General features: G+C 62.1%; 1 protein-coding gene across 7 annotated transcripts in view; it reads right to left on the reverse strand.

Annotated features, from left to right (window-relative positions):
- Positions 1-151: 151 nt before the first annotated feature.
- The window catches only part of SPEG (striated muscle enriched protein kinase), a 39,094-nt gene continuing 14,206 nt past the window's right edge, over positions 152-25,039 (reverse strand). For 5 of the 7 annotated variants that reach the window (XM_064661103.1, XM_064661107.1, XM_064661104.1 and 2 more), the window contains 38 exons: positions 22,817-24,348; positions 21,681-21,824; positions 20,707-20,889; positions 18,838-19,049; positions 18,489-18,577; positions 18,122-18,303; positions 15,824-16,084; positions 14,471-14,629; positions 14,147-14,336; positions 13,772-14,001; positions 13,474-13,593; positions 12,996-13,100; positions 12,700-12,906; positions 12,452-12,575; positions 11,895-12,067; positions 10,981-11,093; positions 10,608-10,776; positions 10,431-10,524; positions 9,860-10,060; positions 9,652-9,712; positions 9,374-9,451; positions 9,006-9,178; positions 8,881-8,907; positions 8,486-8,638; positions 8,223-8,265; positions 8,061-8,129; positions 5,714-7,925; positions 5,437-5,589; positions 5,247-5,363; positions 5,001-5,168; positions 4,601-4,723; positions 4,241-4,405; positions 3,380-4,067; positions 3,050-3,289; positions 2,754-2,977; positions 2,165-2,240; positions 1,757-1,906; positions 152-1,452 (listed from right to left, as the gene is read on the reverse strand). In XM_064661103.1, coding sequence (XP_064517173.1) covers positions 1,245-1,452; positions 1,757-1,906; positions 2,165-2,240; positions 2,754-2,977; positions 3,050-3,289; positions 3,380-4,067; positions 4,241-4,405; positions 4,601-4,723; positions 5,001-5,168; positions 5,247-5,363; positions 5,437-5,589; positions 5,714-7,925; positions 8,061-8,129; positions 8,223-8,265; positions 8,486-8,638; positions 8,881-8,907; positions 9,006-9,178; positions 9,374-9,451; positions 9,652-9,712; positions 9,860-10,060; positions 10,431-10,524; positions 10,608-10,776; positions 10,981-11,093; positions 11,895-12,067; positions 12,452-12,575; positions 12,700-12,906; positions 12,996-13,100; positions 13,474-13,593; positions 13,772-14,001; positions 14,147-14,336; positions 14,471-14,629; positions 15,824-16,084; positions 18,122-18,303; positions 18,489-18,577; positions 18,838-19,049; positions 20,707-20,889; positions 21,681-21,824; positions 22,817-24,348 — 9,616 coding nt within the window. In that variant the 3' untranslated portion in view covers positions 152-1,244. The remainder of the gene's footprint in view (positions 1,453-1,756; positions 1,907-2,164; positions 2,241-2,753; positions 2,978-3,049; positions 3,290-3,379; positions 4,068-4,240; positions 4,406-4,600; positions 4,724-5,000; positions 5,169-5,246; positions 5,364-5,436; positions 5,590-5,713; positions 7,926-8,060; positions 8,130-8,222; positions 8,266-8,485; positions 8,639-8,880; positions 8,908-9,005; positions 9,179-9,373; positions 9,452-9,651; positions 9,713-9,859; positions 10,061-10,430; positions 10,525-10,607; positions 10,777-10,980; positions 11,094-11,894; positions 12,068-12,451; positions 12,576-12,699; positions 12,907-12,995; positions 13,101-13,473; positions 13,594-13,771; positions 14,002-14,146; positions 14,337-14,470; positions 14,630-15,823; positions 16,085-18,121; positions 18,304-18,488; positions 18,578-18,837; positions 19,050-20,706; positions 20,890-21,680; positions 21,825-22,816; positions 24,349-25,039) is intronic. The other 2 variants (XM_064661108.1, XM_064661106.1) reach the window with 1 other exon arrangement.

Below are 25,039 nucleotides of genomic sequence, written 5' to 3' on the forward strand. Positions count from 1 at the left end.
CTGCCGCCTTCACCAGGTTTCCAATACCATTACTAGCCCAGCCCCACCTGGAACCCTTCCTGGCCTCGGAACCTTAACCTCCCGAGATACCAGGGAGCGCAGTGCGCTTCCCACTCCCACAGTCCCCCCCAACAAGGTGCTGAGACTGGAGGAGCTGCTCAGGGTCTTTATTGCTGCTCTGACACATTGCTTGCTCCAAACCACGGGGACATTGGCAACTCCAGAGCCCGGCAGAGAGGAGGGGACAGGGATGGGGATGGGAACGGGCAGGCGTCTTCTCCCCAAAGTCAATAAATAAAGCCCTATCACTACAGCAGCATCTGGAAGGGGAGTGCCCAACCACTGCCCCTGTCCACCTGCTCAGAGCACCCAGGCCATGCTGGAGCATCTTGCCACCAGCTGAGGAGGGGTGAGGAGGGGACACAGGGCTCGGCAAGGCACTCAGGATCAGATGGGAGGGGTGAAGAGTCTGGGGATAGGTGGGCAGGCTGGCAGTGGGGCACAGGGCAAGGTCTGGAGCTGGGCAGGCAGAGCACGAGCAGCATGGGCCTGAGCAGACACAGGAGGTGTGCGTGGCACCTGGGTGCCCCCCTGTGAAGAGGGGGTGCCTGCCAGTCCCCCGCCCTGGCATGGGGCACAGCTGACAGCCCCGGGGAAGGCACCGGCATCGGTCCTGGGGCCACAAACCTACTTGCCAGGACCAGCTGTAAGGACTGGAGCTGTGCAGGCTGGCAGGGAGGCGTGAGCAGGCCCCTCTCTGCAGGAACCACAGGAGCAATCTCAGTCCTTGGGTGCTGGTGTGCAAACCAGGGGGAGCACAGGGACCCGCACACCGTGGCCGGGGGCAGCTGCAGGCTGCGGTGTAAGGCACACGGCTGATGGGACCCGCATGGCCAGGGCTGGCCGACATGCTGGCAGCTCTCCCCCTCCCACCTGGGGCTTCCCTTGCCCCACTGTCTGCATCCCATTCTTCTCCCGACCCTCTGCCACATTCTCTGTTCCTTGCAGCAAGGCTTCCAACCACCTCTCCACTGCCGGACCCCACTGCTGGTCTGGCTGGGGCAGCACCTCCTCTCCATCGGCACTGCCAAAATGATGCTGGTCACCACTGTCCCTGGCAGCAGCACATGAGGTCCATGGACTCATCCCAGCGTGTCCTGGCTCCTCCTCAGCCGCCCTGTACTGCGGCCCATGGAATGTTCCTCTGGCTCCTCGGCCCCTCATGGCCGTGGCCGAGGCACCAGCTACTGTGGCCCTGGTGGCTGTCCGCCCTGGTAGGAGCGGAGTAAGACCTTGTGCTTGGTGACAGCCTCACCACGGCGCCGCTGGTGATCCACCAGAAATTCCTTGAGGCGGTTGGTGGTGAAGGTCAGGGTCTGGCGACGCAGCTTCATCAGGTAGGCATCCTGAAGCCAGGCATTGGCAAAGCAGTCCTTCACCGTGGGGCGGCTCCTGGGGCAGAGCCAGCTCTGCATCAGGAACTTCAAGGTGCCCACTGATGCTCCACCCCCCAAACCCAGCCACCGCCCCTGCCCTGCAAGACTCAGGGATCCCAGCAGGGACAGACATCCACTGCCAAGAGCAGGAATGGACTCCAGAGCCCTGGGCTTAGGAGATCCCAGATCTCTCCAGAAGCAGGGCTGGACCCCAGGGTCCCACTGATGATGTCTGGAGGGATCCCATGTGGCAGGGAGCTGGCTTGGTCAGAGGCACAGTGTGGGGCCACATATCCTCCCTGGCTGGGCCAGGCACTCACCAGGGGTGGACAGTGAGGACCTTGCGGATAAAGAGGGCAGCAGTCTGTGAGACATTTGGGTACAGCCTGAAGGCATCAAAGCGCCCTGCCAGTATGCGGTTCTCCGTCTCGATGGGGTCCAGTTCGAAGAATGGTGACCGCCCACTGAGCCTGTGATGGTGGAGGGGGTGGCATGGGCTGGGGAACAGTAGTGGGAGGTCCCCTTGCACATAACCCTCTCTTCCCCTTCCCTGGTTTGGGACAGCCACAGCTGCCCGGAGTGTCTCCATCCCCACGTCTAGCTGAGAAGGGTCTGTTGGGCTACAGCATCCCTCAGCCCACAATCAGCTTGGTGTCCCCCATGACACCAAGCCCTGAATGAGGCTGACTTACACTTCAAGGTGCTCATCCCCCGGCCCCTTCTCTTACATGATGTAAGTGAGGACTCCAACACCCCAGACGTCTGCTGCGGAGCCCACCGGGTCCCCCTTCACCACCTCTGGCGCTGTGGGCAGAGAAGCAGGTCTGTCATACACACTGAGACACCAGCCCCGGCATCCATACCACTCCCAGCACCTCCAGAACCTGCAGTAGCCCCAGCACCCACAGCATCCCCAGTATCCTCAGCACCTACAGAAGTTGCCATATCCCCAGCATCCACAGCACCCACACGCAGTATGCCCAACACCCACAGCAGCCAAGCAGCCACAGCAGCCACAGCACCCCACTACTGCACCCTCCAGCACCCCTCCCTGACACCCTACTCTGACATCCCAATACTCTAACAGAACCCAGCACCTCCAAAGGGACCCCAACTGCCCCACAGCTCCCAAACTCTTCCACTGACCCCAGCAGCTCTCACAGAGCCCCCAGCTCCCCCAAGAACACAGTTCCTCCCAATTCCCAAGCTCCCCAGTCCATGGGCATACATGCACACCTTTGGGAACAAGCATGCTCCAGTTCCTTCCCTCTCCTCATCCCCACCCCCCTGCCACCACACCCCTGGTACCCCACTCACACATGTACTCCAGGGTGCCAGCACGTCGCCCCAGCTGCCGCAGCACAAGAGGATTGTAGGTCTGGGCACTGCCAAAATCAATGATCTTGAGGGCATTCGTGCCCGAGACGATGATGTTGTCCGGCTTGATGTCAAGGTGCACGATGCGGCGGCCATGCAGGTACTCGAGACCCTGTAGGAGCTGCAGTATGTAGCTCACCACGTCATCCTCTGAGTAGCGAAACCTGGGGGCAAGTGGCATCAGTGGGCAGTCCTGTACTAGCAACTGTCCCCAGCAGGCCCGCGCCCACCTGTACCTGTCCACGATGCTGTAGAGGATCTCCTTGCCGGCACAGTTCTCACAGATGAGCACCAGGTAGCGAGGGGTGATGTATGCCTCGTGCAGGGCCATGATGCGCTCATGGTGCAGTGCCTTGAGGACTTCGTACTCCTGCAGCACACTCTGTTTCCGCTCTGCCTCATAGGGCACGATCTTGGCCATGAAGTGCTTCCCTGTGGCATTCTCCTTGCACAGCCGAATCACCCCGAAACGGCCCCTGCAGCATAAGGTAGCACTCAGCATCTCTGGTGTGGAGTGCTGGGGGCAGAACACTCCTGACAGAGCATCCCATTCCACGGCTACTCACCTTGCCTTCTCATCCAAGAAGGTGTATGGCTTCTGGGGGACACCCTGCCGCAGCGCCGAGCCATCTTTTGCCCCTGGGACCCCACTCTCAGCTGGGGGCTCCTTGGAGGATGGGGTGATGGTGGTGGTGGGCTCTGGCATAGGGGGTGATGAGGGGGGCATGGAGACAAAGGAGGTGACCATGTAGGGAGGCATCTTCCGTGCAGGTGCAGTGTTGGGCGTGGAAGATGGTGTAGGGGCTGGACTGGGGGTGGTTGACACTGGGGAAGCAGGGGGGGACTTGGAAGGTGACAGAGCCTGGGACAGGGGGGAAGTGTCCGTGGGGGGTTCAGGGGACCCCTGGATGGGGGTGTCTGTGTGGGGAGAGGCAACAGTCTGAGGAGGGGTGAACATCAGTTCAGGGGGAACACAGACAGTGATGTTAGGTGGAAGCTCAGGGTCTGGCGGATGACCCTCCTCATGGGGAGCAGAGGATGGGGAGACCCCTGGGGGGACACCCTCCTGTGCAGCCCCAGCTGCCTTCTGTACCACTCCCTTGTGCTTGCGTGGTGGTGTGGTGGGGGGAGCCCCTGCTGTCAGTGGCTCCAGCTGCTCCACAGGTGTCTGGATTGACCGGCTGGAAGCCACCTTCTCAGGAACAGGGACGGGGACAGGGACAGCAACATCCTTGACTGGAGCAGCTCGGGCATCTGAGGGAGCAAAGGGAGGTATGAGCCAGGTGGGGGTAAGCCAGGAGTGGGGTGTAAGAGGCGCCTAATTTTCTAAAGCACTGAGGGGGAAGATGCCCTGGGAGTCAAGGTACCCCCAAAGCATCCCAGAGGCCCACAGCTGCCCTGTGCCCCATGAGACAGGGTTCACTCACCTGCCACCTCGAGATGCACCTTTGCTGAGGGGGTGCTGTAGGGTCCCTGCCCGGCCTTGTTGACACAGGCCACCCGAAACCTGGCAGTGCTCCCAGGGGGCAGGTCTGTCACATTGAAGTAGCAGTCCACAATGCTGGTGCTGACAATCTTCCACACGTGCTCCCCTGCCAGAGCAGGAATAAGATGAGGCCAGAACAGACCAGGGACAGAGGCAGCCCACAGTCCCCCATCCTTGATGCCATCAAGCCACAGCGGACAGCCAAGACATTGGGCACTTTTGTCCTGTCTAGGTGTCCCCCTGTGAGCCCATCTTCCTGGCTGTGGCTCCTAGGAGATGAGAGGCGGTGAGTGCTGCGTACCATCCAGCCTGCGCTCCAGCGTGTAGGTGCAGGGGGCTTTGCTCTCCGCGGGCTTCCACAGCACCAACACTGTGTTCTTGTACTTCTGGGGAATCTCTGGAGTGCCTGGCCGCCCAGGGAGCCCTGCAAGGGGACAGACAGGGTGGGCTGGGTTCCTGGCCAGGGTAGGGCAGAAGCTGCTGTGATGTGAGGACAAACGGCACATGGGTTCAGAGATGCCAGAAGTGCTCATGCAAAACCAGCCTGTCCCCTCTCAAAAAGCCCCAGTCTCGTGCAGATGTGGAGAACAGAACTTAAGAGACCTGCTTTGACCGGTCCCCAGCCCTGAGGTGTCTGCCTGGCTTGTGCTCTTTCCCCATGGGGCAGCACCTGTCTCCCGAGGTCCCCCCAGCCTCCTTACGTGCCACAGCCACTGTGCAGGAGCTGATGGCCGTGCCCAATATGTTGGCGGCTGCACACTCATACAGCCCTGCGTCCTTCCTGGAGACCTTGGTGACGGTGAGCATCTGCCGTCCGTCCTTGCAGGAGACAACGTTCAGCGCACTGTCTGGCTGCAGGGACTTCTTGTCTGTGGGGAAGCAGACAAGAGAGATGATACAGTGCCCCCCTAGAGTCCACCCACTGAGACAATGCAGGCAGCCCCCACCTTTCATCCACAGGATCCGGGGGGTTGGGCTGCCAGCAGGCAGGCAGCAGAGGGTCAGTGCCTCGCCCTCCAGCAGCACCTGGTCCTTCAGTTTGATGTGGAAAATGGGGGGGAAGTCTGGAAAGCAGAGTGGTGGATTAGGCTGGGACAGGGATAGGCACCCACCATCCCATCCTGGGGCTCCACCTACCTGATTCACTGGGTACATGTGGCCGGCCAGCGGCAAGTGCCTCCTCCTGCAGAAGGCTGGAGGGGATGCTGGGCTGCGAGGCCATCTTCTCCTTCTTGCCCCGGGAGAGCCCCCACCGCTCCCAGCGGGACCTCTTCTGGCTGTCACCCCCACCTGTGGGCACCCAGGGCAGCTGAGACAGGGGCCAAGCCATGGCAGACATGACTGCCATGCCCACAGTGACTGGGCCATGGGTCACCAGCAGGAGCCTCCCATAGGATCCCCCCTCATCACTCACCTTTGGCAGAGGCAGAGGAGCCCGTGCTGCCCTCGGAGCGCAGGGACTCAGAGGAGGGTGCGGGTGCTGGGGGAGGCCCTGGTCTCAAGCTCTCACCCTCAGAGCTGGTTCGACGGAGCTCCTGGGGCCCCTCGCCCTCTGGCCGCTCATCTGACACGCTGCGCAGCCGCGCAGAGACCCGCTCCACTGTGGCACTGATCTTCCTCCGCACAGCCACCACTGGTGACTCACTCTCCCCACCACCCCCCAGCTCTGACTTGAGGCTCTCTGAGTCCCTCCGCTCCTTGGAGCTGGCCATGGCCATGCTCCAAGAGAAACGGCGCCCACTGGATGGGGTCTCACTGCCTCCGTCCTCCCCCACGCTCTTCTTCCTCTCAGCAGGTGGGGTCCGCTTGAGGAGAACGGACATCCTCCGGAAGAAGCCCCTATCCTTCTCCACCTCATGCAGGTCCTGCACTGACTTGGACTTGGCTGCCAGCCCGATAGGCCGGTCCCTCCGCAGTTCCAGGGGCACACCAGCTGGTGTGGGACGGTAGATGCCCTCATCAGAGACTGGGGGGCTGGCCAGGTGCCGGTCCTCAGAGCGGGAACGGGTGAGGAGCTTTAGACCCCGGGTGAGGGATGATTCTCGGCCCCTCTTGAACTTGGCCTCAAAGACCTCCTCCGAGTCGATGTCCTGGATGATCAGGGAGCTGGAGGAGCTGGTGGGCTTCACCTCCCTCCTCAATACCGGTGCTGGTGTAGGCGGCTTTGCAGGGCTGGCTGGTGGGGTCTCCTTGATGGTTGATGGAGTCTCCTTGATGGTTGGTGGGGGCTCCTTGGTGGTTGGTGGGGGCTCCTCAGTGGCCGGTTCCCCAATTTGCGTGGCTCCCATGGCTTGCATCATCTTGGCGTAGGAAGACTTTATATGGGTTTGGGGGCCAGGGGCAGGGGTCTGTGGTGGGATGGGTGCTCCCGTCTTGGCAGCCCCCTCCCCACTGGGTCCAACAGCCTTTGTGGATGACTTCTCCTGCTCCCTGTCCATGGGCTTCTTCCCCGTGGTGGTAGCAGCCATGCTGGCCCCAGGCTGGCTGTGTTCCTCAGGGATGTGTCTCCTTCCAGAGCCGGCCTTGGCAGGGGGAGCCTGGGGGACAGTGGTCTCTGCCGCAGGGGGTGTTGGTGGGCTTGGAGTGTCTGACGTCACTGTGGGCCGAGCATCAGAGAGGGCCGAGAGTGAGGGGGACTCCTTGAGCTGCTGGGCCTCTAGACAGGCCACTGGGATCTCCAGGGGTGCACCAGAGCGTCGGTGCCGGACGACAGGCTCGGCATCCCCGTGGCTGAAAGAGCTGCTCTTCTGCAGCCGGAACTCAGAGGGGAGGAGGCGCGGTGAGGTGGCCTCGCTGGAGGCTGCCCGCACCAGCCTTGGCACTGCTGGTGCCTCCAACCGGCCTGGCCGCGGGACTTTTTTGTCAGGGCCAACCCCCAGGGTCTCCAGGAGGGGACCCCGCAGGCCACTGACCTTGCTGTCCCCAGAGCTGCCCCGCAGCAGTCGCTGGCGCATCAGCTCTAGGCGCTGGGCATGATCGTCCTCCCCCCAGGTCACCTTCCGGCGAGGCAGCTCCATGGAGGCTGCCTTGGCCAGGGCCCGGCGGGAATCCCGCACCACTCCAGCCCCTTCCTCAGTCCCAGAGGACTGTTGGAGCAGTAGGGCGCTATCAGCAGATCCGCCTCTCTTCAGCTCTCCCCGACGGGCACTCCCTGGGGACTCCAGACTGGAACCCTTCCTCATGGCTTTGCGAGGGTACTCGGGCCTCTTCTGGGCTTCAGGGGCTTCTTCATCAGAGGAGCCAGGCGCCTCCACCTCTGCACACGGTCGCCGTGGCCCAGCACCCCTCGGCCGCTTCCCCAGGAACACTCCGGGCTTCCCTGTGCCCTGGCTCTGCCACTCCATGGCGGAGACCTCTCCCTCCGGTTGCAGCCCCTCAGATGGCCCAATGGTCTCATCATCCGTGGGTATCTCATTGAGCGACATGCGGGAGCCAGAGAATTCCACCTGGTGTGGCATGGGAATGAAGGGCAGCTCATCCAGGTCATCTGAGTCTGAGGAGGATGACAGTGCTGGTGACTCCTTGAGGTGCCGGGGCACAGCGATGGAGAGGTGGTTGGACGTGTCCTCGAGCAGCTCTGGGATCGGCCGCAGCACCATGTTGCACTTGTAGCTGATCTGTGAGCGCTGCAGCCAGCAGAGAGGGCTGGATCAAGCCCAGGTGCATGGCATGGCATGGCATGATCCTGCCGGTGCACATCACCCCATCCTGCCCAGCACACAGCCCTGCCCACTCCCTTGCTCCCCAGCCCCTGCCTTCACCTGCCATTTCCGACGGGAGAGGAAGAGCTTGAGGTGGTCGGTGCTGATGACCTTCCCCTTGGCCAGCGTCTGTGGGGTGAGAGGACAGCGGTGTCCCATGGAGCCTGCAGCAGGCTCAGGGAACCCCACGGCTGCTTGGCGCTAGTCCCTGCCCAAACTCACCTTAAACCAGGGATGCTCCAGGGTCTGCTCTGCATTGGGTCTCCTGTGAACCAACACCACTGGGTGAGAACCATCCAGGCTTAGGGGCTTTGGCCAGAGGGGTAAGGGCAAGAGGGTCTGGTTGCCCGTACTGCACCCAGGCAGGGCTGTGCAGCCAGCTTGCCCTTGGGCATCCCGATGCACAGGGATCCCCACCTTCCCTCGAGCACAAGGCTCATGCTGGAGAGGCAGGGGATGGGGAAAGAGGACCCTGCAGCACTCACAGCCTGTCGTTGACCAGCACTTTGATGACGAAGCCCTTGGCTTCCCGGGTGAGCCCCTGGAACATCCTCTCCTCAAAGGCCACATTGTAGTTGCGGATGTTCATCAGCGTTGTCTTGTCGTTCTCTCCCACAAAAGGGGAGATCCCTGTCAGGCTGCCGAGGAGGAGATACTGTCATTGGGCCGTGGGGACATGGGAAACAGCATGAGAAGTACAGGAGACTGAGGACAGGACCTCACACCCCAGCCCTGGTGCCAAGGGGAGAGCAGAGGCAGGAGCAGCTGGGGAGGAGGCTGAGTCTGCAAGGACTCATGTGCATGATCACATCCTCAGCTCTGGAACTGGTGAGGGTATGGGAAGGGTGTCCCTCCCATGAGGGCACACCAGGGCACTTACCAGAGGTATGCGATGACCCCCACAGGCCTGTGGAGAGAACAGTTATTGCACATCATGAGCCCTCTGGGGTGCAGCCCCTGCTGACATAGCAGAGAGCCTACCAACCACCCCAGGGCCACCCTTACCAGATGTCAGTGACGCTGGAGACAGGGGTCTGGTTGACGATCTCAGGACCCACAAACTCGGGGGTGCCATACTTGCAGTACTGTGGCTCCTCAGGCGTCAGTTCCTGTGCATTGCCGAAGTCGCAGATCCGGACCTGCTCGCTGCTCAAATCTGCCATCAGGAGGTTTTCTGGCTACAGGACAGTGCAGAGCAGAGTGGAGCTTGGCAGGATGCAGGGGCTTTCCCTGGTGCTCTTGGCACTGGGGGCAATGCCTCCCAACTATATACAGGAATGTTCCCTGTCAGCAGGACCAAGCCCCTGACAGTGCACCAGGAGCCCTTCCCTCAGGGCACGGGGCAGGAGGGGTCTGTAAAGGCCTAGACTCACTTTGATATCCAGGTGCAGGACGCTGTGCTGGTGCAGGTAGCAGATCCCTTCCAGGACCTGCCGCATGTAAGACCGAACCTGCAAGAGAAGGACTGGGGAGGATGAGCACTCTGAGCATGGGTCAGTCCCACACTAGCCCTGCGCAGAGGAGGGTGTGGGCTGTAGCCCCCTCAGTAGCCTGATACAATGAACATTGCATATCTCTAGGCTAGAACAGATCCCAGTGTCCCCAGAATCCCTCCTTTCTCCGTCACTTTGCCCCCACAGCATTTACTCACCTCTGACTCACAGACCGAGGGCTTCCTCACCATCCTGTCCAGCAGCTCTTCCTCAGCACAACTGGGTCCCAGTCAAGGAGCACAGAAATTCCATGCTCAATTGTGCCCTGCATCCAGTTCCTCTGCACCCATTCTGCCCACCCATTCCCCCAAAAGCCACCTCTCATCCCCTGTGCAGCGCACTCCTGGGGCAGTGCCTGGAGGATACAGCTCCATGACTATTATGACTGCATTCTTCTTCTCAAAGGCATCATGGAAGAAGACGATGCGCTCGTGGTCCAGCTGCGAGAGAATGTGCAGCTCCCGCCGCGCTGACTGCTTGGCCTTGGTCCTCCCAGGGATGAACTTGGCGGCAAAGTCCAGCCGGCTGCTCTTCTCTGTCACCCTCCGCAGATAGGAGAAAGCCCCCCTGCAATGCAGCAGTAGGGGCAAGGGAGGATAAGAAGGTGGGCGAGGGAGGATAAGAAGGTGGGCAAGTAAGAGACACCCCCCCTTCCCTGAGCAGCTGGTGCGGGCACTCACTCTGCAGGGAGCTGCCCACAGCTCTCCATGACCATCCATGGAGAGACCCCAAGCCTGGCTTTTTTCTGGCTACCTCAGCTCCCCACCCTAAGCTAGCACTGGAGTATCCATTGACACCTGAGAGCAGCCCCAGCACACCAGGATGTGGGGTACTATGGAGCTCAGTTCCCCATGTTGGAGCCCCAGGGTGCAGCCTGGCTTCAGCAACCCTGTCCCTGTGGTTTCTGGGGTGCCCCCTCATGCCAGCAGACACGTACCTTCCAATCTCCTCGTGCACATCGTAGTAGTCAGTCAGTCGTTGTGCCTTGTGCAGTGCATCCTCCTCCATGGCAGCATCAGTACTGGGCTGGACTGGGGGAAGGAAAGGCGCTGGCATGGGGCAAGCCAGGCACCCAGGCTCCATCCCCAAGGGCTGCAGGGCCAGTCAATCGTACCTGCCTGCACCACCAGCTCTGCCTTGCAGGAGACCTCCCCAGCCAGGTTCTTGGCCGTGCAGGTGTAGACACCACTGTCAGGTTCGGCAGCACCCAGCACCACCAGCGAGCACTCGTTGTCCTCATATACGAAGCTCAAGTGGCTGCTTTCCTCCAGCAGCTCCCCATCCTGAGGGTGGCAGGGGTGTTGGGGACATCCTGTCCCATCCCTGACCAGCTCCCACCACCCTTTCCCCATAGCTAGGGATGGGGCACACCCTGCATCACCAGGGTTGAACACAACCCTGAAGTCCCAGTGCAGCATCCCAGGTGAGGCAGCATGCAGGTCCAGTGGGTCTGTGGGTCAGGAAGTGGTTGGGAGCTCCCGGCCCACCTTGTACCACATGATGTCCGGCAGCGGTTTTCCCTCCACCACCACAGCGAAGCGCGGTGTCTCCCCTTCTTGGACATCGATGTCCTCCATGATGGTCTCAAAGCGTGGTGCCTCTGCCAAGAGACAGGGCATGGGGCACCACGGGACAGTGTCACTCCCCTACCACTGGCAGGGGGTGTATGGCTGTGGGGCACTGCAAGGAAGTGTCAGCTCATGGTGTAGGTGCATGGAGTAACATGGGGCTGTGCCACCCCAATGCACATGGGAGCAGGACATTACGGGGCAGGCCACCAAAGGCATGTGCCTGCAGCACCATGGGGCAGTTCCCCATTGCTGTGGGGCACTGTGAGGCAGTGCCACTGCCAGCACACAGGCATGGGGCACTGTGGTACTGCATCTTCCATTACATGTGGATGTGGGGTACTGTGGGGCAGAGCCGCCAATCGCAACTCTGTGGAACATTCCGGAGGGGTCCTCTATGGCTTTTGGCACTGGGGGCAGTGCGTCCCAACTATATACAGGGATGGGACACCCTGCAGCAGTGTTATCCGTGGCATATGGCTGAGGGACACCATGGGGCACTGCCTCTCCATGCACATGGTCATGGGGTACATGGGACACTTCTGCCCAGGTCAGATGGGTATGGGACATTAAGCAGCAGTGCATAGTTCATGGTCTCTCAACCCCATGGGTCATCACCATGCTATAGAGCAGCATCCCCATATGAGTGTGGAGCACTGAGGACCAGTGTCATGCTATGGAGCAGTGCTCTGATGGCATATGGGCATGTGGCACCATAGACCAGTGCCACCCTGCAGGGCAATGTCCCCGCCCATGGTATATGGGCTTGGAGTACTGTGGGGTGATGCACTGTAGGGTGGAGGGACACAGCCCCTCAGTGTGGGGGCACCTACCTGCAAGGTGGAGGCGGAGGGTGCAGCGGGCAGTGCCGTGACGGTTGCTCACCTCGCAGGTCAGCAGCCCTGCAGCCCCTCGGCCCACATGCAGCAGCCGCAGGCAGTGCTGGTCGTCATCCGGCATTGTCACTTCGCATGTGCCTTCCAGCTCTCCCAGCACCTGCCCACCCCTGTGGGCACACCAGCTGCCACATCACAGCTCCACAGGCAGCCCCAGACCCACTACCCCACTGATCCCACTCCAGAGCCCCATGACCACCTCCTGACCCACAGACAGCCCCAGTTCCCACCCTGCACCCCCACAAACTGCTCACACCCCATTGTTAGTTCTACCTTCTGAATGGCTCTTCCCCTTAAAACCCCACAGACAGCATCTTATCCCCCCCCTCCTCCCCAGCTCTGCACAGCCCTGAACATCACCGTTGTGTGCACCCCCTGCCCAGCCCCAGGGAAGGAGCCACACACACACACACATACACTGTGGGCTGTATAAGAAGCTGGTGGGGAAGCCCCTCTTTATGCATCCCGTGGAGTGATGCTGGGCCATCTCCTACCTCTTCCAGGTGGCAGTGGCCTCCACATGGTTGATGGTGATGGTAACAGAGGCTGGCTGGCCCTCCACTACATACACAACGTCAGGCTTGTCCAGGATGACCGGTGCCTCCTCCAGGTAGGGACCTGTCACATGCATTGTCACCACCCCGCCAGATCCCATGCCGCCCAGCCCTGGGCAGCTTACCACCTGACAAGGGACAGAGACTTCCACCACAACTACCCAACGCCTCCCCACTGCCCTTCTCACCCCGGTCCAGGAGCTGCACAGGCCCCACAGGCGGGGATGGCTTGCTGCTGGTCTTGGGGGTGGCGGTGATGACACGGAAGAGGTACTGGGCACCCTTGGTCAGCCCATGCACTGTGTAGGTGGTCTCCTGCACGCCGGTCACCAGCACCACCCACTGCATTGTGCCCAGCACTTGCATTTGCACTATGTAGGTCACTGAGTTGGGGTCTGCAGGGGAAGAGAGTCAGTGCAGAGGCCCCAGTATTGGGCTAGCCCATAGGCCCCATCATGGCATTACCCACCCCCTGCCCCCTCACCTATGGCAGTGTCCAGCCACTTGGGTTTGTTCCAGGTCAGAGTGATGACTCTACCAGTCACTGAGGCCAAGGTGGGGGGCCCATCTGGGGGGGTTGGCACCACATCTGCATGGGGAAGTGGACAGGGATGTGAGTATGGCCGCTGCCCACACTCCTCAGGGCATCTACCTTACACCCTGGGAGATGCTGGCTGAGGGGATGGATGAGGCCAATAATTCTCCCTGGTTCCCTGGTTGAGGGTCAGCCCGGCAGCCCTTGTGGAATTGGTGCTGCCAGCAAGCCTCATGTGGGACCTGAGGGTCCAGGGATGGGTCCTGACCCCACAAGATGAGAACTGTACTGCTGGCCCCACAGTCCCCTCCAACCTGAACCGCCCTGTGATCATAAGCCCCTAAGATCTCACGACAGCACCAGGGCACAGCCTGGCAGGGTGGCATAAAGTTGCTGCACATCCCCAGTGGTGCCCGCTCCTGCTTACCAGTGACATAGAGGTGTGCATAGCACGTGGCCTTCCCCACTTTGTTGGCGATGACGCTTTTATAGACACCAGCATGTGCATGGCTGACAGCTGTGAACACCAGGCGATGGATGTCCTTATCTGGTGGGGAACAGGAGGACACAGGTAAGACCTTACCAGCTAAGCGACACAGAGCTCCCCTCCCTGCCTCATGGGCCATAAATGTCTGGGGGTTGATGCCTTCTCCCAGGGTGTTCCCCCTTCTTCCACCCCAGGTGGAGGAACCCCAGTGGGCGAAGAGGGCAGTGGGGAGTCCTACACTGCATCATCTTGCGGTCATCGGTGCTGTCAATGCGGGAGCCATTGTGGTACCAGGTGATGGAGGGGTAGGGCATCCCGGCCACCTGGCACTCTAGCACAGCCTCCTTCGACTCCACCACATCCAGGTTGTGCAGTGGCTTCAGGAAATCAGGCATGGTGAAGCACTCTGTCTCTGTCTCCACCTGTTCTGGCTCCTCCGGGATGGATGGCATCTTCTCCAGCTTGGAGCTGCAAAAGCCCTCACATGCTCATGACAGAAGCATGCTGCCCACAGCCCAGCCCCGACCCCAGGCTTTGCATAAGCCTGTTTATCCCAAGTCCCAAAGGAGAGCAAGCAGGGGGAAGCAGATTCTGGAGACTGCCCAACTCTTACATCTGGGAGGCAGCAGATGGCCGTGGCTCCTCCACATAGAGCTCGGCAGAGCACTCCACATGGCCATGGATGTTCCTGGCAGTCGCCCTGTACTGCCCCTCATCTTCGCTGCCCACATGCACAATGACCAGTGAGTGCAGCCCTCCATCCTGCTGTATCCGCACGTTCTCCCCCTCCTGCACTGGCAGGCCTGCACAGAGACACACACCAGAATCAGCATCAGCACCCTGTCCAGCCCCAGCCAGGTGCCAGCCTTTAGGAGCAGCCCCAAAAGAGATGTCTTCCTGCGGGGCCCTTGGCAAGCTCTCTGGGTTTGGGGGTTACCAAAGTGGGTCCAAGTGACCGTCGGGGGGGGAGTCCCACTGATCATGCAGTCAAAACGAGCTGTCCTCCCTTCCACCACGTCCACGTTCTCCAGCTTGCGGGTGAAGAGTGGCTGCACAGAGGGCTGCACTGTCAGCCGGGCGCTGCAGGTCAGCTCATCTGCGAGGAGAGCGGGCAGAGGTGAGCCCCTGCAGCACGTGGCTGTGCAGGGTAGGAGGCAGACTGCGACCACATGGCTGCAACCCAGCAGCCAGCATGGCCCCCCCCGCCCCGTGCCTGGTGGGGGCTGAGCCCAGGTGTGCGGAGTGCCAGGCTCTGTCCCAGTGCAGGGCAGAGGTGTACAACTGTGTGCAAGGTCCCCATGCCCAGGGCTGGGGCTCTGCTGGTGGCAGGGGCCTCTTTCCTCCCTGCACAGCACTACAGGTGCCAGCAACAAGGTGAGGGCAGGAGATCACAGCTGACCTCACCTCTGGGGGACAGGGAAGTGACACTTAAGCAGGAAGTGCCACCACATGAAGTACCCAGGGGCAGCATGGGGACGGGTTCAGGCTGGATGCTCCAGGTGAGGGAGTTTGCAACAAGGACCACTTTGCAGTGATGGTATCATCACCCACCCTGGGCAGGAATGGGCAACACCATGCTCAGGCCCAGCCTCACTTCCCTGAGCCCAAAACTGTTGCTGCTCTAAAAACCTCAGAAGTATACACAGCCTCCTTCATGGAGGGGTGCACAGGCCCAGCCAGAGAGTACAGGGAATGCTGCTGCCCCCTGCACTCCCCACAATCCAGCTGTCCAGGTGAGCTGGAGAGTGGGCTCTATGGGAGACAGAGGCTCTGGCAGCATACACAGGTGCAAGGGGTGTTGGAGCCATGCGACAGAGGACCACACTGCTCTTCCTGAGCTGCCACTGGTGATGGCTTAGTGGGAGAGGGTGGGCAGCCTTGACTCCCTGCCCATTTCCCCACTATCTCCCAACCTTGCAGAGACAGGTCAATACTGGAGCTTGGCACTGAAGCCAGAGACTCTGGAGCCAAGGGACAGGGACAGCTGGACTCCAAGCCTGCATCCACCTAGTGCAGCCATGGTGCAAATGCATCTTCCCACATTTCAGGGAGCTGTGTGCATGCCAGCAGAGGAGCTGAGTGGGGTGGGACAGGGCTGCAGGGCTCAGAGTACTGGAGCCTGAGGACTGATGCACACCAGGTTTCCTTATTCCCTTGTCCCCCACCTCCAGCACTCACACTACATCCCAGAGAACCAGAGCCCTGAGCTGGGGGCAAGGCGGTCTATCCACCCCCTAGGGCCAAGCCCTAAGTGAGACCCTCTCTGGGGAGCTGCATACCCACCACTTACCTTTGGCAGTGCTGAGCTTGCAGGTGTAGATTCCACTGTCGTCCTCGTGCACGGAGGTGAGAAGCAGCTTGCACTTGTGCCCGTCAAAATGCATCTTGCATTTGAGCAGGGCAGGCTGGAGCAGCCGGCCCCGGGACAGCCAGTCCACATCCATGTCTGGTGGGCCGGCCACCAAGCACTCAAAGACCGCCATCTCCCCCGCCCCGACCACCAAGTCCTGCAGGGGAACCACGATGGCCAGGGACTGGCACTCGGGGCGAGCTGCCCGGGGAGAGGGGAGAGAGAGAAAGAAAGAGAGAGAGATGCATCTCAGCAACTGAAAAGCAACCATGAGAAGTGGCAGGGATGGACTGGGGGTACGTGCAGGGCAGGGGCTCATGCAGGGAGAGGGTCTGGTGCAGCGGGCAGAAAGTGCAGCAGGGAAGGGTGGGAGGGGAGGCGAGATGTGGAAAGCAGAGCTGAGCTGGGGAGGGGATTGGGGGTGAGGGGAGGTGTCCGTGCCAGGAACACACCACACAGCGCTTTACCAAACAGATTTTATTAGAGCTACAAAAGAAAAGGGTCATGGCCTCGCAGCCCGCCCCCCTGTCAAGCCCACTCCCTGGGGAGAAGAGACCCGGAGCGATGGGATGCTCCAGGCAGACCCAAGCCCTGGGGCTACACGAGACATCTCTTGGTGGCCAAGCTGGCACCTGTGTGGCAGCTGTGAAGCCAAAGGGGCTGATGCTTTCCCTCCCCCCCTGCAGCTCAGGCAGGGTGCTCCCTTGTGGGGTCCCTGGGGTCTCCTGTCTCCCACGCTCCAAGGTGACTGTCACAGAGCTGCCACTGCACTGTAGCCCCTTCCCTACAGCCCTGGCCAGCACGGCGGCAACCACAGGCTCAGCTCCCCACTCCCCTTCGCTGGGCACCAAGAGAGAGGCAGCAGGACACGCAGACAGGGACAAACGGATGGAGCAAGAGACAAGACAGCATCATACGGGCACCCTGGCCCGGCTGAGGGGGTGCCTGCCGCTCCCCTGCTGCTCCCCCCGCTCCGCCTCAGTTACGCCTGCCCCGGCCATCCAGTGAGCCCCTGCCCACAGTCGAGGGCCCGCGTGTCCCCGCGGTGCGTCCAGGACGAGGCGGCGGATGGAGAAGGAGGTAATAACACAAGGTGAGGTCCACTGCCTAAGAGGTGTCCAACTAAGAGCCCCGCAGCTGCGGCTCTGAGAGATGCACCCCCTTATCGTACTCCCCCTGCGTACAGACAAAAACGGCAGTCAGCAAGCAGAAGGGTTAGTGCAGCAGCGACGGGACCGGCACGCACACACATGCCAGCACCGGCACAAGGGGTGCAGGTGGGCAACAAGTCACAGAGCCATCTGCTGACCCTCTGAGAGGGGCCAGGGCTTGGGCCATCTCCCCTGAAGCCCAGCTCCTGCCAGCCATGGGACATGGGGACAGTTTCTGCTCCCACCCCCGTGCCACCGCGCTTTGCTATAGGCTGGGAGCATAATCCTGGCAGAGTACAAGCAGTGCAGCCGAGGCCGGGGTGGAATGGGCACAGCCCAGGGGGGCTCAGGCAGCCATCAGCAGGGAGGGCTGGGGGTAGCAGGGCACACACAGCAAAGGGCAAGAGGAGGGAGGCAGCATCACTCATCCCCAGAGGCTCCTTCCCTGGTCTTGGGGACACCAGTCTGGCTATCAGTCCTGACCCCCATCTCCCTCTCAAAATTGCACACATACTTTGGGGTCCTAGGAGGGCTGGGGAGAGACAGCAAGAAAAGGGGGCTGGACAGCCAAGTCCCATGCATATGGGACATTGCCGGAAACAGGCAGGAAGGGACCCCTGCAAGCTGCCCTGTGCCTGGCACACAGCTTGCAGGCAGCCTGGGGCAGGGAGGGAGTGAGCTGCAGGGCAGGGGTACATGTCCCCTACGGAGCCACCAAAGGTAAAAGCACTCCCTGCACAGCCAGGGGCAGCACCCAGCCCCAGCAGTGGGGGGATGTGGGGTGAAGCTGGGATGTGGGGAGCAGCAGGGTCTGGGTCAGATCAGCGGGGGATCTGGTACAGTGGGGCAGTGGGACAGGGAGCCTTGCAGCTGCACATTTGGATGGGGCAGCAGGACAGCCTCCCTTCTGCTACAGGCACGCAGCTCCACTTTCCTGTTCCCGCCTGTGCTGCCACAGGGCAGACTGGCTACTTATGTAGCACCACCAACAGGACTTTGCAGTGGCCCCTTCCGCACACAGTTCATGCAGGGCACTGGAGTCAGCTGGTCCCTTGGGTCAGTGGGGGACACGCTTAGGGAATTTTACCTCTGACCTCCAGCTTGGCCTCGCACTGCTTGGTGCCATACTCGTTGACAGCCTTGCAGGTGTAGAAGCCGGTGTCAGTATGCTCTGCTGCCAGGATGTGCAGCGTGAAGAGCCCCCGCACTCCCTCTGCCTCCTCCGCATGGTGCCGGCGGCCATACTTCACTGGCTGCCGGTTCCTCAGCCTGCTCGGGAGAGCAGCATGGTCACGCCTGGCCGTGCACACCCAGCTGTCCCCAAAAGCCCCTCTCCATGCCCAACTCTGCTCAGGATGAGAGCTCCAAGCTCTGAGATAATCATCCCCAAAAGTCACTGTGCCTGTCCACTCCTTCCCTGCCCACCTGTGACCCCAGAGAGCAGCAGGACTCACCAGTAAATGATTGGCTTGGGCTCCCCATGGACACGGACACTCATGCTGACATCCTGTCCCTCTAGCACTGACTGGTCTGACAGGGATACCTGGGGAAACAGGGGTCAGACAGCCCTGCACACAGGGCCATGCACCCCCACCACTGCACCCAGGTTTGTGTGTCCCTCCTCATAACAGGAGTACCAGGGGAGCTGGTGGGGTGGAGCCTGCCCAGGTGCTGTGAGCATCCCAGATCAGATCAAGGGGTAGGAAGACCTGACCCAGCAGCTCCTGGCACCGAGGACCTCAGGACTGCAGTCACAGGGCACTGCTCCCCCTCTGCCAGGTCCTGGGGGAGTTGTTGTCTCACCTCAAAGGAGGGTGCAGCCTTGTAGGTGGTCTCTGGGGAGGTGTGGGCAGCCCCATGCTCAGCTCTTGGCTGCAGCTTCATGGCTGGTTGGTGCTGGGGGGTTCCGGACTCGGGGAACTCTTCCAGGGGGCTCAGGTACTCCTCATCCGATGTAATGGGGCTGGCCTGGCCGAGGGTGGGGGGCAAGTTTCCATGCCGCTCCACGACGGGGGCTAGCACAGGAGAGGCTGGATAAGGAGCTGGCAGCAGCCGGAGCTCGGCAGGCGTGTCAGGGCACCCCTCCCCACTACCCTGCACCACGAGAGCGGACACCCACTCCGCGGCACATCCCGGCTCGGCTGCGGCCGGCAGCGAAAGGGTGCGGGGCCGCGCCGGGGGAGGGGGTGAGCAGCACTCCGCGGGACGATAAGGGGACGCGATATTCCGCAAGGCGACAGCAGGGCTCAAGTGGCTCTTACGCAGCAGCCCGCGCTTCCATCCTTAAGCCGCCTGGATTCCCGGGATGGCTGTCCCTGCCCGGGCCGGCACGGCTGAAGGTGACATTGGCAGCTGCGCTCCCCCCGCAGCCCGCCCGCCGGTCCGCTCCATGGGGGCCGGGATGGGGGACTCGCGGAGTGCGAGATACGTGCAGGGGCCGGGGTGGAGGGTGGGGAGCGGCGAGGAGCGAGCGGCTCGAGGGGCTGTCAGAGCTCAGCCGCGGCCATGGGGGTGCCGGCCCCATTGGCCTGGCCGCTGGAGCGCCCTCAGCCCCCCATCTCCCCGCGCTGGGGGAGGCGGGCGACCTGCCCGGTGCTGGGAGAGAGCGGTGCCCCCCGCGCCTCAGCCACGCCCGCGAGCAGCCCCCGAGCGGAAATTTGGGAAGTCCGACTCCGGCTCCCCCCCGTCCGCATCCCCGCACCCCCTTGCGAAGCAGCCCGCACTCACTGGGGTCCCGCCAGACCCGCGAGCCGATCCGCGCCACACTGCCAACCCGCCGCCGGTGCCAGTGCCACTGCTGGGGCCGGATACCTCCAGCCCGCAGCGCCGCCGGCCCGCTGAGCCCTCCCCGCCCCAGCGCTGGCCGGCCCCCGGGGCTGGGCCAGCAGCGCGGGGGAGGGCCCGCGGCGGGCCGGGGTCTGCCGCGGCCCTTCGCGGCCCCCCACGGCTGTGTCAGCCCGGTCCTGCTCGGCCGCGGCTGCCCCTGGGTGTGCAGAGCCGCCGCACCACGGAGCAGGGCGGGTTTGGGTGCTTCCAGCCCTCGGGGCAGCTCTGAGCCTATACCTGCTGCCCAGAGACACTCTCAGGATGGGGAGGCTTTGGGGCTGCAGCGGGATGGATATCTCCACAGCCAGTGGCATGGGCGGCAGGTGGGGTACCCCCTGGCTAACAGCTTGGTGGGCAGGCAGGGTATCCCCATAGCTAATATCTTGTGGGGCAGCGGTCTCCTCACGGCTATCAGAGTGGAAGGCAGAGATATCCCCAAAATTTGTGGGCTGGGGAGCAGGCTGGGGCATCCCCATGGTTCACATGCTGGAGGTAGGAGCATCCACATAGTTTGCAGATTGTAGGGCAGGCTGGACTACCCCCTCGGCTAGCGGGACACAGGGCAGGTGAGGGGGAGGCCGGACACTGGGCTGCTTGCTGGGCGCTGGGGGATGCTCACAGCCTGATCCCGCTCCCCCCACGGCAGTATCCTTCCATGGCTGCCGGGAGCACGTCAGCTGCTTTGGTTCAGACAGAGCCTTGTAGGGTAAGGAAGCCAGTTTCTTCCCAGTGACAGCAGCGGCCGAGCTGGCAGCCAGCCTGCCGCGGCGCCAGACCTTGCTCCACGCTTGCCTGCCGCCCTCCTTCCCTTCCTCCCTCCCTCCATCCGCCGGCCGCGGCACTCACCGGGCCGCACGCTGAGGATGGCACTGCAGCAGGTGGCCCCCACCTCGTTGGTCGCGGTGACAGTGTACAGCCCGGCGTCGGCCACCCGGGCGCTCCGCACCAGCAGCGTGTGGCGCTCGCCCTCCGCCTTGATGGGGCGCGTGGTGCTGCTTCGCAGCGGAACCCCGTCCTTCCTCCAGGACACTGCCGGCAGAGGCGGGGGTCACGAGTGGGCAGGACAGCTCGAGCTCCCCCGGGGGTCTGCGCAGGGTCCCGGAGAGACCAGGCGCTCCCCTGACTGGCCTGAGGACCCATTTGCCATAGGTAGCAGCCCCAGGATCCCACAGCCCCTGACAGAGAGACTGGGGCTGGTCCCTTTCTGCTTCCTGGCATCCGCCTGCCCTCCAGCGGAGGCTGAAAGAGGGAATCAAGGCGGCTTCGCATCTGACCGGCTTTGGCGACTGCTACCGGCTTTGGATGCCCAGCTGCCCGCGTCCTAGCTACGGCGTGCCCGGAGTCCATCAGCCCTGAGCTTCTGCCCCCAGGAAGACACCTGAGCTGTCCCGACAGCAGCCCAGAGTATCATGGAATCATAGAATGGTTTGGGTTGGAAGGCATCCTGTTGATCATCTAGTTCCAACACCCCCTCCCCCACCATGGGCAGGGCTGCCACCCACTGGATCAGGTTGCGTCACCCGTCCCTGCCCGCGCAGGGCTCAGCAGCCCTTCTCCCACTTTCCCAACAGCCCAGCCCAGCACAGGCAGACAGCAGGCATCCTGCCCTCTGCATACTGGCAGGCAGCGCCCAAGCACTTCGCTCCTGTCTGGGGGGAGGTAGAGCAGAAGGGGTGCTCCCAGGGTGGGCACATCACCTCCCCTGAGACACCCAGCTCAGGTTTGGGTGTCCCACTCACACAGCGCGGGTGGGACAGGGACATGCAGAAAGCCCCTCTGCCACAGTCGCACTCCTTACCCCCAGCCCCGGGGTCACTCACCTTCTGGCTGGGGGTTGGCCGTGACAATGCACTTGAGCAGCACCTCTGCCCCCACGACCACTGCCATGTCCTGGATGGGGATCTCAAAGATGGGGGCTTCCAGGGGGTCTTCACCCGCTGAGACGTAGGAGTCGTCTGAGGACTCTGCACAGGGAGAGATGAGCCCCGTGGCTGTCAGTGGGGTGGAGCAAATGGGTCCTGTGCCACGCTGGGCTGCATGCAGGCAGAGCAGGGGTCTCACAACCCTCTGCCCATCCCTGCTACCATGTGCTCCACACCCTTGCTGGGGCATTAGCAAGAACCCAGGCCACGCAGTGGAGGAAAAGGCCACATCAGGGGCCACCTCAGCACAGAGCAAGAAGCAGGACAGGGCAAGAGACAATAGGGTAGGAAGTGTACAGCCTATTTTACATCCCCATAGGACATATGAAGTGACAGTGGGATGTGAAAGGAGGGGCAGCTGCTGCCCCCACTCTGAGCTTCCCCCAACCCTGCATGGGATGCTGGCTGCTGTAATCCATCATATCAGCACCCACCTCCCAGTTCCTTCCCTCTCATGGACCTAGCACATGAGCAAAGGTCTTGGGGCTATGCCAGGAGCATCAGGCATGTGGACCTGCACTGCTCTGGCCAGAGCAGAGCCTAGAAGCTCCCAGCCCAGGTACAGTCTGGTCTCAGTGTTGCATGCTAGGATGGGCAGGACATCTTTCCCCCAGCCATGCCACCACAGCATCCCCTGGGGATGCTTGGACTTCATGCCCTCCCTGGAGCACCAAGCACAGTCTAAATGGCACAAGCTGCAATGGGTGCCCTGTGCCCCAGGGTGCTGAACCAGTACAGGGCTAGAAGTCAGCACCCTGCATCTTTGCTGTGCCAGGCAAGAGGTATGGAGAAGACAGCAAGCATCATGACCTCAAAGCCCAGAAAAACTGGTAGCCAGGCTGGTCTATCTTATGGCATTGGTTCGTGCCAACTATCCCAGCCTCCAGTCACGTCCCTCCACTCCACCCTTGTGCTCTCTGGCACAGCCTGGACTTCCCATGCCTCCCAGGGGCAGGCTGGAGGTCCCCCATCCCACTCAGGGGCTGGTCAGGCCAGCTCTGTGCCTGCAGGAGGACAGAAAGCTGTGCCCCTACCTAGCTCTGGAGAGGTGGGCCTGGCTCGGCGTCCCTTCCCCTTGCTCCGTGTGCTCCTGCCTTCTTGAGCCATCCGGCCACTCTCTTTCTTCTCTGACACTTTCATCTGCCTTCTCTCCACGTCCCTGCCCACACCATGCTGTCCTGCCAAGCTTCTCTCCAGACGAGCCTCCTGCTCCATCCCTGGTTTCGCCCAGGGCAGGAATCGCACCTCCGTGGGTGTCTCCGGCCGCCGATACAGTCCATGGGGCACAGCCAGTCGGGCAGCCAGAGCTTCGCTCACTGCCCTGGGGCCACGGGCTCCACTGGTGGGGCCTCCATCTGGGCATGGGCTGCCTTCAGTGGGACCTGCCTGCGAAAGGGACATCCTTCCCTGCGGGGTGGCTTGTGCTAATGGCCACTGCTCCTTCTTCTTCACTTCCCCAGTGCCTTCTTGCTGCAGACCCTTCCTGGCAGCCGCATCCTCCGCTGAGCTGGGCTGTCCAGCCACCCCACCACCCATCGCTGGGGCTCTCCTCCCCCGCTGTCCCCCTGTCTCTGGCTCCCCGTCGGGTCCCACCAGCACCACGCTGGAAAGTGCCAGGTGCTGGATGACGTGCGTGCTCTCTGCTGGTGGGCAGGTCTTTGGTGGCAGTGTCTTGCGTCCGCCAGCGCCCTGAGTGGAGGGGGTGCGAGGGGTACGGGGGCCAGGGGGCTCGCTGGCTGCTGGGGGTGAGGGTGCCGGGGGCAATCCGGCTTTGCACAGCTCCTGGGAGCGCCGCAGCTGCTGCTTGGAGACCGTCCGTTTGATGCGGGTCAGCTCCTCTGCAAACTTGTGCTCGATGGCATAGACACGGTTGGCGAACTTGCCCCGCTCGTCAAAGGATGCAGCTTTCTGCCGGAAGGCCAAACGCCGGCACGCTGCCGTGCTGCCCGGCTCCCAGTGGCCGCCTTCCCGCAGGTCCTCCCGTGAGCCACCCGGCGTGCTGGCACGGCGCAAACCAGAGCCAGGCTGGTCAAATGAGCGCGTCTTGCGCAAGGGCAGGCTGGAGTGTGGGGGGAAGGGGCTGTCAGCCTGCTCCAGGCTCCTCTGCCGCTCCTCAAAGTACTGCAGCCTCTCAAAGATCCTGGAGCCAGCACGCACCAGCTTGGGGGATGCCCGGACAGAGATGCGGCCAGATGTGTCACTCATTGGTGTCTGGGGACGGGACTCTTGTGTGCTGCCCTGTGAGTACCCAGAGGACTTGGGCCTCTTGATCTTCTCCTCGTACTCCTCAGGGACAACGTCCTGGTACTCAACTGGCACTGAGGACTTCTTCCGAGGGGTCACGGGTGTGAAGGAGGGGACGCCAGGGCCACGGGCAGCAGGCTGGGATGCTGCACCAGTGGGCGGTGGCAGGCACGTGCCAGCACGGGGAGATGGTGAGCGGACAATGGGTGGCTTGGCAGTCAGTGGCAGGGCAGCGGGGGATCTCGGGGGCTCTGCCCCAGGCTTCGGAGAGACGGGGCCTCTGTGGAAGTCATCCCTCCGGTAGCCCCCCTGGGGGATGCTGCTGCAAGGGCAGAGACAGAGGAGCATGGTTCAGAGCCCACCCTCACACCTGGCTGCATCCCAGCTCCCAGCCTGCACCACAGTGCCCAATGGGACATGGCAAGGGGGGCAGACAGTCAGAGCAGCTATGGAACATGGGAGCCTCAAGGAGCCCTGGTGAGGGCATCCGGTCATCCCAAGGCCACTGGGAGCTGGCTGAGTTATGTGAGAGTCCTGGGCTGCTGGAACACAGCCATGTCCCCTTGCCCAGGAATACTCACGTGGGGCAGCAGGGTGATGCTGGAATACCCAGTGAATGCCCTCCTCAGGGCCACCATGCAGACAGGACCCAGGGCTGGGGAGGTGCCCCAGTTTGCTGGAGTGTCTTGGTGTGCCGAGGCAGGGCAGCACAGGCCAACTTTTCCACAAGCCAGAGAGGGTCCCCAAGGCTACAAGCCCTGCCTGTGCACATGCTGCTGTGGGCCCATCCTCCCACCCCAGTGCCCACAGAGGGCCTCAGGAAATGCAGAGCAGAAATCATAAGGTGGAGATGAGGTTCTGGTGGAACAAGCAGCCTTGAACAAAAAAAGGGCGGGATGGAAGTCGAAGGAGCAGGCCTGTGGGGATGGGAGCCAAAGGTGGCAGGGAGGGACAGGGGCTCTGAGCATGTCAGCAGGACCTGCGGAAGCAGCATGTCCCTGGCCCCTACTGCC

The sequence above is a fragment of the Pseudopipra pipra genome, chromosome 7 (genome assembly GCF_036250125.1).
Source record: "Pseudopipra pipra isolate bDixPip1 chromosome 7, bDixPip1.hap1, whole genome shotgun sequence".
Taxonomy (NCBI): Eukaryota; Metazoa; Chordata; class Aves; order Passeriformes; family Pipridae; genus Pseudopipra; species Pseudopipra pipra.